This window comes from Zosterops lateralis (genome assembly GCF_965231275.1).
Source record: "Zosterops lateralis genome assembly, chromosome: 5".
In the NCBI taxonomy this organism is placed as follows: domain Eukaryota; kingdom Metazoa; phylum Chordata; class Aves; order Passeriformes; family Zosteropidae; genus Zosterops; species Zosterops lateralis.
The window spans coordinates 24563483-24575736 of NC_139766.1; the positions used below are offsets into that span (position 1 = coordinate 24563483).

General features: G+C 36.1%; 1 protein-coding gene across 1 annotated transcript in view; it reads left to right on the plus strand.

Annotated features, from left to right (window-relative positions):
• The window catches only part of GRXCR1 (glutaredoxin and cysteine rich domain containing 1), a gene marked incomplete at its 5' end in the record, with an annotated part of 36345 nt that overhangs the window by 21710 nt on the left and 2381 nt on the right, over window positions 1-12254 (plus strand). The window contains one exon of the mRNA XM_083861596.1: window positions 5850-6089. Coding sequence (XP_083717722.1) covers window positions 5850-6089 — 240 coding nt within the window. The remainder of the gene's footprint in view (window positions 1-5849; window positions 6090-12254) is intronic.

A 12254-nucleotide genomic window follows, 5' to 3' on the forward strand; every position in this document is an offset into this window, starting at 1 on the left:
AGTTCACACCAGATTGTGATCAGAAGATTATTGTTAAATCACAATTCTTCTTGCCACTCAGTTGATACAAATTGAAGTTATAAATGATGTGATGCCGATTATGAAGTAAGCAGCTTAACCCAAATTTTTTTTTTTAGATATGCAAGCACACATACAAAATATATAAATCTATAAGTTATTTTCTTTTGCTCAACATTTTTGTCAGATCATGAATGTTTCATTTACTCACTGAAGCATCTCTGGCACAAGGTTTGTAATGTGCTCTAGATTCCTGCCTCAGCCTACTTAGTGAAGCAGATACTTCTGCCAGTCTGATAGTATCTAATTACAGAGCCAAGGGGTGCATAATTCAGCAGAACACTCTGAGATGTTGAAAGATGATATTGTGAGGCAGAGAAGGGTATATCAGCCCTTGATTTAGGTCACACAAGCAATTCAGTACTGCATGAACAACATGTGGAGTGTTATACCTGAACATAGTAAAAACCTTTAAAAAAGTATTGTGTTAAAGCATTTCAGCTTTTATCAAAGTACTATACCAGCTATTTTTTTTTTATTTTGTATTTTGTTCTTTAAATAATTAAATGTAAATTTATAGGTGATGCTTTAATTGAAATTAATGATCTATATATGTGCACGTAGATAGCTGTTCTTTTCAACCAATGAGGTTCAATCACATGTTTATACTTTCTTCCTAGAGAGGATTGAAAAATTGCCATGGCTACTTTGGTAGTATTGCTCTCATGGTTTTCATTTGCTACCAAATAAAAATGAGGTTAACATCATGAGTATAGGATTCCTCTCACTGATGGACTGGTCTGTTTAGTTGTTTACAGACATGGTCATAAACAAAGGTTTTCTAAAAGCAAATTTCACCACTGTTTTAGGAGCAATCACTTTATGCCCCAAGGGATCTCAGTAGTCCTTACATTACAAGCAGAAAACTATTAGCTTGGACGACTAATAGCTATTAGTCATGCACCAAAAATATTCATGTTAAGGGTTTTGGTCCAGAGATAAAAAAACACTCAAAGTCAGTAAGGCAGACTTAAAATATATTAAAGAAAATCTATAGTGTTTAGAGAGTGATTCATGGCAAGTATGCTGAAGAATTAATTTAGTATTTTTATTCAATAGTTAATTTTATAAATTCCCCTTACAAACAGGAAAGAAATATTTGCTCAGACTGGCAGGACTGGTCAGGGCTAAGGTAACTATGAGACCAATAGAAAAACATGGAAACTTCTGCTGCTTCTTCAGTTGCAGTTGGACCCAAATTCAGGGATAAGATAGAGTGGGGAAAGTCTGAACCCATAGATATTCATGAGAGATTCATGGTATTTATCTGGCTTTCAGAAGCACCATGGAAACACCTGACTGTTGTAACGTTTTTGCAGAGCTGCTGAGAAGTCTGTTATTACTGTCAAGGCAACTGTTATAGAGAAAAGGTAAATTCTCAAAGACATGTTTTAGGAGTGTGATTCTCAAATATTTCATATTTCTGAAGCTCTAGTAATATACAACAGGTTTTTTATTAAGACATTCCAAAATTTTCAAACAACTTGGAGATTCGTATATTCTGTAATATATTTGTTGTACAGTTTACATGACTACTGGGATTTCTTCTAAAAAAGATCAGAATATCTTATTTTAGTGATTTTCTCCCTGTTTTATAATTTACTTTGTTTTGTTTTACTTCCTGTCTCTTTTGTTTTTTGTCATACTTTTCATGTTTTTATTTCTATAGGTAATGTCTACTACTCTTGCTCTCTCAGTATCCTGATGTTTTAGGTTTTGGTTTATCATCTGGGTTTGGTTATTATGTATTTTCAGCTCTTTTTTAGTCCCCAGCATCCTTTCATTTTGTTGCTTATCTGTTTGTTCTATTAAACCTTCTCTTTTTCATCAGCAATTTCTTTCTTTTGTGGTGCCACTTGATAATGAGCTCACAAATTTAACCTCATGGATGACATCCCTCAAGATTTGCCCAGTTAAGGACTATATTTACTTGCAACCATGTCAGATGGACGCCAGTGGGAGGGCAGAGGGATAGATTTCTCTGAGCTGTACATCAGGACCAGGACAGACAGGGCTTTGAACAAACTGGTCTAGTGGGAGATGTCCCTGCTCATGGCAGGGATGTTGAAAGTAAGTGATTCTTAAGGTCCCTTACAACCCAAACCATTCAATGATTCCATAATTCTGTGATTTGCTCTGACTGATCTGATAAAGAAGTCTGGGAAAAGACTGAGTCAGGCACAATGTAAGTAACATTGTGGCTTTTTCATGTTCAATCATGAACAGGACTGAACTGGTGAAGCAACTACTATTTCTCTCTAGACAGAAAAAAAGGGCAGCTGTTTCTTAGGCTGGTAGTGGCAGCTCTGCTGTCAAGTGATGCAGGTCATGCTACTGCTGTTGTCAGCTGCTTGATGCTCCCGAGAAAAATAGAAGCTCTTCAGACTGAGGCAGTAAAACAGAATGTGCCGTTAGATTCTTGGGGAGATGGTGGCATTGGGCTGTTAAACTAAGAGCTGCAAATGATATAGAGGATTGTTACCGAAGCAAATAAAGCATTTCTCCCTGAAAACTTAAATCCCTTCCTTGGCAGTCTTTCCATACAGGCACTTTCTTTGAAGCACAGCCTTGACCCACGTGCACAGGGGTTTCCTGTGACATGAATGTGAATATGACACATGTGAATATGACACAATAGTTGCCACCTTAGGCCAAATGGAATCCATAAATCTTGCCTATAATCAAAAGAGAAACAAACATTTGCAAGAGTATTAGAGTAGTAAGGTAAAAACCAGACCTTTATTTGGTAGCTTCCAGGTGTCCCAGTGGTGATGGGAACATCTGGCTGGATTTCTACAATTTTTATAAAGTTATTTATTTAGGATATCTAATGGGTACATCCAGTAGAAGATTCAGTTGCCCCAGTAACCCAACCCTGGGTCAACCCCTTGGAGTTGGTCCAAAGGCTTCTTTGCCCCACTTCTTGTTACGAGTTCTCAGATTCTGGTTGGAAAACAAAATGTTCTTCTTGTAGGCCATCTTCCTGACAATAAGACTAAACAGTATTTCAGGAATGTATCATCAAGGTTAGTTTATTGTTCTAATATCTAGGAGAAAAGGATAGGAAAATACTAGAGCTACAGCCATGCATTAGCTATCTAAAAAGCTACAGATATATGGAAAATATATAAAAAGCTTAGAGATCATAAGCTTCTTGCTTCAATGAGAATTCCACCTACAAGAAATACAATAAATGGTTAATGCAAGTTGCTCCAAATCTTTTGGTACATTCATCTGTCCAACTTCCACAGCTTTATTAAAGTTTTTTCATACTTATAACCAGAGAATAGCCTTGTGTTAAAGTTCACCTAGAGCTTTATGTGCATTTGTGAAGTTACTTTAGGTGATTCTAATTTCAAGTTTGCAAAGCAAAATTGTAAAAGTTCATTTTCTAAAGTGTCTTTCTTTTCATTTGTTTACATGGCTTGTTATTTATTATACTTTTGCCACAGTTCCAACCTAGGAAGGAAAAGCATAGTGTTTACTAGTTTACTTCAAGAGTGTATTCTGGTAATTAAATATTACAGTTTTTAGCCTCTATATTGCTTAGAAAAATAAGAATTAACATAAATTCTTGTTATAAAGCCCCTGTTGTTCATTGCCAATGTGGTTTTAACATGTGACAAGAAAGATATCTTTCTATGGTAAAAGTCCTTGCAAGGACAAATTGTGTACATTTGTAGCACAGAAAACAAGGTTTTAATCAAAATTTCCCTGAAGAATTGTTTAATCAATGTCCTTGATACTTCTTTGCAGGGCAAACCATGGTATTTCTTCACTGCTACATTAGGGGGAAAAAAAGGAATAAACAGAAAAGTGACTCTTTGTACACTCCTTTCATTTGATATCTTTCCAGATCACTTTACAACTTTCCATTTTTCCACCTCTTCAGCTGCTTATTTGTATGCTGTAGAGACACCACAGTCCTGATGCTTCACTAGATAATGACTGTCTGTACCTATGCTGCCAGCCTCTGGTGTCTGGGAACAAGCAGCATTAGAGATTAGAGTTATGAAGGAACAAGAGCTTCCATCCTGTCGAATAGTTTCGCACTTCAAAATGTATTGTCACTCCAAAGAGGAGGAAATGAGGAATATGTGAAATTTTCTATTTAAGTAATATTTTAAGAACTTCTTTTGGTTACTTATGAGAACAACAAACTCCTCTTCCTTCAAGTAACCCATGTGTAGTTACTAAAATATTTGCAGTATTTATATAGAGTACTTGTCTTTTACACAGAGAATGAGCTAATTTCTCACTTGGAATGTGTGAACAATATGCTGGAGGAGAATCAATGCTGCAGGAACAGTATAACAGATTTTCAACATAGAAAATGGGCTGTGGAAAAATAGCCCATTTTCATAAAACTTGTGCCTGAAATTGAATTTCTGACACCCATTCTAAGAGAAAAAATATTGACTTATCACAACATGGTTCCTTTCCTGAATAGGAGATGAAAGCCATGGCTACATATGTTGGCAATTACACTTTCAGTGTTTTGTAAGTGATTCGTGAAATGCAAATACTTTTCCTGAGAACTCTTTACTATATGAAGAACCTTGTAAACACCTCTCTAAGTAGAATCCTTTTTCAAGGACTTTTTTTGGTATTTAGGAAGTAAGATAAATCATGACCGGTTATATCACAAAATATGCAATGGCATCTGCCAAATTTAACAACTATGTTTTTATAGTTAATTCATGAGATAGGTAAAAAATTATCTATTCACCCATTAAGATTTATTTTCTATACAGTGCTACAGTGGAGTACGGGTTTCCTTGCTTTTTATTTTCTAACTGTGTTTTGACACCTAGAATACTGATGAAATAATTAAACATAACTTGCTGAATAAAATGGATAATTTGGAAAGCTAGGAAATGCATTATAATCCTTTTAAAAAGCTGGGATTTTAGTTATATATTTGAACATAATATCTGTGTTTAGAAGAAAGATTCTTAGGCTTCTTGAAAATCTATCACACTCTCTTGGGCAAAAATAATCCCTGTAGTATTTACAGTATCAAATTATTGTCATCCTAAAAAGGAAAGAAGCAGCATAAACTTTTACATTTTGAAAAGTGGGGTAAAAAGTAAAATCTGAATTGTAGTGTGAAACTTTTTCCAGCTAGCTGCAGTAGGTTTTTGATTGGACATTAAATACACAAAAAATATACTTTTTATTGTTGTTTGGATGTTAGAGGAATTTGTAGTGGAACTACATTAAAAATTAGGGATACATCTGTACCTTCTGCAATCATAATCTAGTTCAACATGGAGACCTAAAGTATTCTAAATTAGTGTTTGGTCATGTACATGCTAAGGCTTAGCTTAGGCACTTGTCTTGAAGCAGATTGTTAACAACATCTAAGCTTAGCAAGTTTAGTCTTAGTCTTGGTACTATCAGACTCTGTTTGTGTAAACACAAGTAACTGTATTAACAGAATCACACATCAGCAGGACAGTGTCAATTTATTCACATTTGGAAGTCAAGCAGGATCTAAAATATATCTGTTTCTTGAAAATATATGTTGACTAAGGCTTTCCTAAAAAGCGAAGCTGCACCTTATTTAACCATCTTGAATTGCATGAAATTGCTGTTTTCAAGAAATTAGTTCTTCCTGTTCCATCATCACATTTGAAAAAAAGTTGAATGTTGGATTGTGTTATTAAGATGCTCTTTTCCTTTTTAAAAAATACTTTAAATAAAATTACTCAATACTTGGAAGATATTAACCCTTTGTCTAATATAATGGGAACTATTTTTTTTTCCAGGTCTCAACAGTCCCAGAGTTTGGCCGCATAGTCATTTATACTACCAGTCTTCGTGTGGTGAGAGACACTTTTGAAAGATGTGAACTGGTTAGAAAGATATTTCAAAACCACAGAGTTAAGTTTGAAGAAAAAAACATTGCTCTGAACAGTGATTATGGAAAAGAACTAGATGAAAGGTGCAGAAGTGTCTGTGAAGTTCCCTCACTCCCTGTTGTGTTTATTGATGGCCATTATCTTGGGGTAAGTAAAGCATATACCTAGGTTTTATTCTACAGTTGGGAAGAGCAGATGAAAATCTTGATAAATGAGAAACAGGATTTTTAGAAAATTGCCCACAATGCTGCAGTGATTGTAACAAGCTAAGACAGAAATCCTTTTGTAGTATGAATTGCATAGATCCTCACTGATAAGTTTAATCTGAAGATGCAAAAGATAACCAGGGAGAGACTACCAGGAGGGGAGTAAGAAGCAATAATACATCTGATATATTATCTGTTCCTTAAAAAATATCTTATTTTGTAGTTGAAACCATGAAAATCTAGAGAAATTGATTTTTTTTCCCTTGTGAGATCCTGTATGTAATGGATGACCCAGGAAGATGAACACACATAGCATAAACCTGTCATTTAGTAATATCTGTGTTGAATAAGAGACTAACACTTTGGGGTGCCAGATTTTAAATAAACATTGAATTTTAGATTATGTAGTCTGTCTCGGGATCTGTAATCAACTGAACATATTTTAGATACAGAATTTGTTAATACTCTACTTTTTAAAAACCCTGGCTGTAGAAGAGAGAGGAGCCCAATACTTCCCTATTGTGAGACATGAACTCCAAATGGAAAACTAAAATCCCTATTTGTACACTAGTATTCTAGGTCTAGAAGTCTACTGACATTTGAAATCACCTTTTCATTGAACCTGTACTTATGAAATGTATTTCTCATAGACAGAAAAAGAAAAATCAAAAGATTCTGGAAAGTGGCACAGTTTGAAAACTCAGGGAATGTATTTGTCTTGCATGGTGAAAAGCTAGCAATTAGCACCGACTGTGATTCGTGAAGGCAAACTATATTTAAACACAGGGAGGTTACTGTGTTTGCATCACTTAAAGCTTTCATTTTCACAAAACCTTTAAGTAACAAAATGCAGTGTAACCAACAATCAGGGACAATAAATATTGGGCCTATATGAACATGTTCTCCTCTTTTTCCCTATCCCTTCCAAGCTTTCCATGTCTTCTGCATGAGTTAGGCTTCCCTGAGCTCTATAACAAATGAATTTGCTGTCATAGGCCTTGCCAGACCACTAGAGCAGCTGCAAAGCCACCTATGTGCAGAATATTAGCAGATAGTGCTTTTTACCTCATTGTAGAATACGCTTTTATCAAAACTCTGATTTGGAGAGTTCTCCAGGAGCCAGGAGTAAAAGTGCTGCATTCAAGAGAAGTTTAAAATTCAACAGGATTCAGATGAAGATTTGCTCATCTAATTATTATGCTAAAAGTGTAAGTAGTGAATTATGATTGACTCCAAGAAAACCTCAGTCCACTTATGACCAATTTGTCAAAAGAATTCAGATAAGATACTGAAATTGATTAAATAAATTATTTGCTTAACCGTAGAAAATGAAGCTAGTTCTCATTTAATTGAGAACTAATTACAGAATCTGGTCTCATTGGTAACAGTGGATATTTCTATAATGTTTTTTATAATAATTAACTTCTGATATGCAAACGAAATACAGAAATCCCAGAGCCTGATGTATCAGTAAATAAATCATGCAATATTTTCCTCTTTTTTTTCTATCTCTTTTCTATTTATTTTTTAAATATTTATTTCCTGAAAAATCCTTCCCTGAAGGAGATTGCATGTAGCAGTACAATGAATATACATTGATGCAGCTTTCAATGAGTCATAAGGAGAAAAACCCCAACCCTGAAATAAAATATGAACAGTTTTGAAAGGTGAAAGATTATTCTTAATGAGATAAAAATAACAAAAGCACCAAAACCCAGTATATGTGCATCTGATAAGAGCATATTGTACCCATGTTATTCAGAAGCATGGACAAAGTCGTTTGAGCACTGCAGGCTGTGGGGATAAATATTCACAGTGCTGTGGAATTTATCATTGTCTGCACAGGGACAATGAAACAAATCCATGACTTGGGCAGAAGCAATAAAAAAATCATATTTAGCCCCTGTCAAGGAAAGTACTGCATGCTGCACTACAACAGGGCTTTTAATCTTCACATTTTTTTCAGGATTGAATCATTGTATTTCTTGACACACATTTTCTAAATATCAGCCTGTCAGGAAATTGCTGATTCTTTCTGCTGCATGCTCTTTACTGACTGATGTAATCCCTTCTTTTCATCTGAGGTTGTCTCTATCTGAAATGGAATTATGCCATCTGGTGGGATATCAATGCAGAATAAAAAATTACTTCCAGAAAAAAGTCACACAGAAAAAAATAGTGGAGCATTCATTTACTCTTAAAAATGCATTCAGAATTGTTAAAGGTTTATGTTATGCAAAGACCCACTCTCCTGGGGAAGGGATGGAAATAAAACAGGCAATTAAGTCATTCTTTGTAAATATGATAACTCACAGCATAATATTTTAAAAATACATGTATTTCCTTTTTCTACTTGAAATATGTGATTGAATTCCAGCATTCGCTTGCCATACAAACCTCCTTGATTTTTTCAGATATGTGAATTTATGACTGGTTTTTTTTTCTGAAGAAAATATGTCCTGTTTAATTTTTCCCAGCTATAATGAATCCAAAACAGGATGAGATTAATTGTAAAATTATTTTACACATTGGTTATGATCCTCTCCAAAGAATGATGAGACAGTTTCTGTAACTGACTTTTAGAAATTTTTTTTGTGGAACAGGAATTGATAGTTGCTGATTTCTTTAGCTTTTAGCTGATTTCCAGTGGTCATATATATTTAGTGGCTTTCTAGAGCCTCTGTGTTTTGTTAAATATATTCTTCTGGTATTCACCTAATTGGAGGAAATGAATGGCTCTGTGACAATAAAATTATTATGTAATTTTTGCATTTCCCCAAGCTTTTTCCCACTTGTTTCCTCCATTTTGCAGTTTAACATGTCAGGAAACACAGGGTTCAATTTCTTTCTACACGTCAACCTTTCCCATTCTTTGTATTCCAAATCCAGAATTTCTGGTGCTGGTACTATACTCCAGTGTCAATTTTCTCCATTTGTGGGCAGATTTCTGGGAAGTTATTTGTACCTTCTGTATACCTGCTACCGAGGGGCCCCTGGCTGTGAGAGGAGTGGTGCTGCAGGCTGCAGGGAGTGTGAGCTGTGGGCAGCAGCAGGGCACGCACAGCTCAGCTCTTTGGTACATCATGGTGAATAACATGGCAGGTTCTTGCCAGGGAGGGTGAAGTGTGTGAGTGTATTTCTGCTGCCTTAACAAGAGGCCTTGCTTATGTGCTTAGCAAAATAGGAAGTAGGGCATGCAATTAATCTGCACTGCAAATGTGTCCACAAGAGGGATGCTGCAGGGCCTTGATAATTTTTCTCAGTATATAAGGAATGATATGGAAGAGAGGCTGTTTCCCCAAACATGCAAGTATTCAATTAAAGACAAATGCAGAGCCATATATCTATGTTTATTCCTTGATGAAGAATTACATAGGGGAGATAGTTACGGTTTATATCCAAGATAGGTAGCAACAGACAGGTATACTAACAGCACAGAGCTGGGCAGTAGAAAACTTAGTGGACCTTGTCCTAGTTCTACAGTTAATGGGAATTACATTTGAGAATTTAATATTTGAAATATGATGTTACTTTCTGCTTCTTCTCAAGGGATAATTGGGAAGATAATTTTATTAATTAAAATGGTCTGGAAAAATTGTGGAATGATTTAGCCAAGTCTGTGGCATTTCTTGACAAAAGAAAAGCAAATATCTGACTACGACTTCTGCAGTTCTCCAGCATGGTAGAGATTCAGTGAAGTTAGTAGATAAAGGATTCACAGGCCTCTGCCTTGAGATTGAACTGGGTAAAAAAACTGAAAAGTCACTTCTCCCTGCTGATTCTCTAAAGATTATGCCCACTCTCTCTTGTGCTCCTTATGTTAGTCTCTGGAGGGACAGACTGTTTAAGGTTTCACATACCTTTCTGAGTAATTGTGGACTGAGCACAACCTGGGAAGAAAAATAAAGGCATCACTTTCTGGTCAGAAATCAGCCACTGGACTTACTTGACAGCTGGTTTAATTACTCTATTAATTATGGACTCTGTGTGTTAAGACTCAAAGATCCAGAAGGAAGGTTAACCTCTACAGACTTTTATTTATATTTTACTTGGGGCAGCCATTAATCAGAGAAGACAGAGTGGAACACTTTAAAACATTGATAGCTATTCTGATGTTTGGGTTTTAATTTAAAAATCATAGCTTTCTACTTAGAAAGGAACACAGCTGACTGACTGAGCATCATCAGAAATATAAATCCTTTAAAATATAAATCTACAATGAGAAACCTGTTAAACTTTTGATTACTGTGCTGCGAAAGGCAATTAGCATTATCATACAATATCACTAACATGGGGCAGAAGTCACTGGAATGCTTTTCCCTGTGGCAACAGAGAAGAGAGCTTTTCCTAATGGGGGCAAATTGAGGCTTGTCGAACTTAAGGACTTTAGAGTGCTGCAATCCCATCATCAATAAAGTTGCAAATCCTTAATGTCTCTACTTCAGATGGGGAGCACAATCTTTGTCTTGGGCTGCTGCAGTGTATTCAGACCTCAAGCTAATTCTCCATGGGCTGCCTTGGCCAGTCCTCACTGTTGTGCTAATTGCTCCCATTGCCTGCTCCTCTGTGTGAAAGCAAAGATGAGAGGACAAGTGTGAAAGGGTCCAGCAGACTGCTAAAAGCTTCTCTGCTGCGGACACACACAGCCTAATGCATGTGTGTCCACAGTCTGTAAGGGATTTCAGTAGAAGAGTCAGTACAGTAAGGCTAGCTCATCAGTCCCCTGCCATCTTCTGTGATTAACTACAACTAATTATCTTGTGTGATACTTCTTTTTTAAAATATCTCCTTGACAGTATAACAATGTAAGGATAGTGTCCACTGAAAAAGTGGCTTTCCACATCCGCTAAAATGGATTTAACATTCTCCTTTTTGATTAAAATGCAAGTCATCAAACACAGAGTCAAAAATGCTGCTCTGTTGTACAAACCTAGAGTGAAAAGACTTTCTAGAGGGAAAATTGCCTTAATAGGGTGTCAAAAAAAGACCTTTGAGAGGTTTGCTTGCCTTCACTTGGCTTTTGGCTACATACTTTTAGCCTCAGTAGTCCCCAGCAATGTTCTGTGCATTGAGAGATCTACTAGAGGCACATGTGTTCCCTGTGCTCATCAGAAGCTTTTCCTGTACCTCCCAGAAACCAGGAGAGGGGCAAGTGAGGAGCTGGGGCTGATCTGTGTGCCAGCATCCCACTGCACCTCAGCCCCATGCCAGGGTCCCACCTTCCAGTTAATGCTGGAAACAAACTCAAAGACAAAATTTGGCAATCTGGATATGCAGGGACCAGCAAACTGGGGCAGCACAAGGGCATGAATTCACCGTGTGGTGAAGATGTTGTCAATTGCCCCTGGCAGCAAGTAAGCCTCATGTATCTGAGTTTCCTCACCTTTTGTTGATCTCTGATCGAAAGTGTTTGCAAGAGTTTCACAATATTTAGTATTCAATGAATTTGGTTACATAAGTGAAGTATAGACATTCAAATATGGCCATCCAATGAGAAGAGAAAGGAACAAAAAGTTCCACATTATCCCTGTGGCTTTAATTTTGTCTGCAGGTCTCTCAAAATGTACTTTCAGAAAGAAAATAAATCCCTAGCACTTCAGAAGGGCGTTGGTTCAGGACACAGAAACCCTAAGAGGCCTAATGTAGTCAGACTAAGTTATTATTACTTATTGTTGTGTCTGACTTTAATGTTGTTACAGTATTTTCATTACTCTTTTCCTCCTTGAGTTATACATTAGGCAAATTATGTCTTAATTCAGTGCTCAGCTGCCTGAATATTTGAAATACAATCTCCTCTTCTCATTTTACTGCATTCTCTGATGTGTTGTATATTTATATAATTGTATTTTTTGACATGATAACTAGAATTATTTCTTATTCTGTCAGGAAACATACCCTGTAAAATAAAGGGAACACAATCAGAATTTCCAAGCTGTGTCATGTTTTACAGAAAAGGAAATATGATATGTCACCTGCTAATAAACTTAAGGCATTACTATCAGACCTTTGATTAGATTCTCCTCTCCTTCTAGCTTTACTAAGGGTGACCTATTTGCAATATAATTAATGTGAGTCAAATTTGTCCTCAGCCTATTTAAAATTTCAA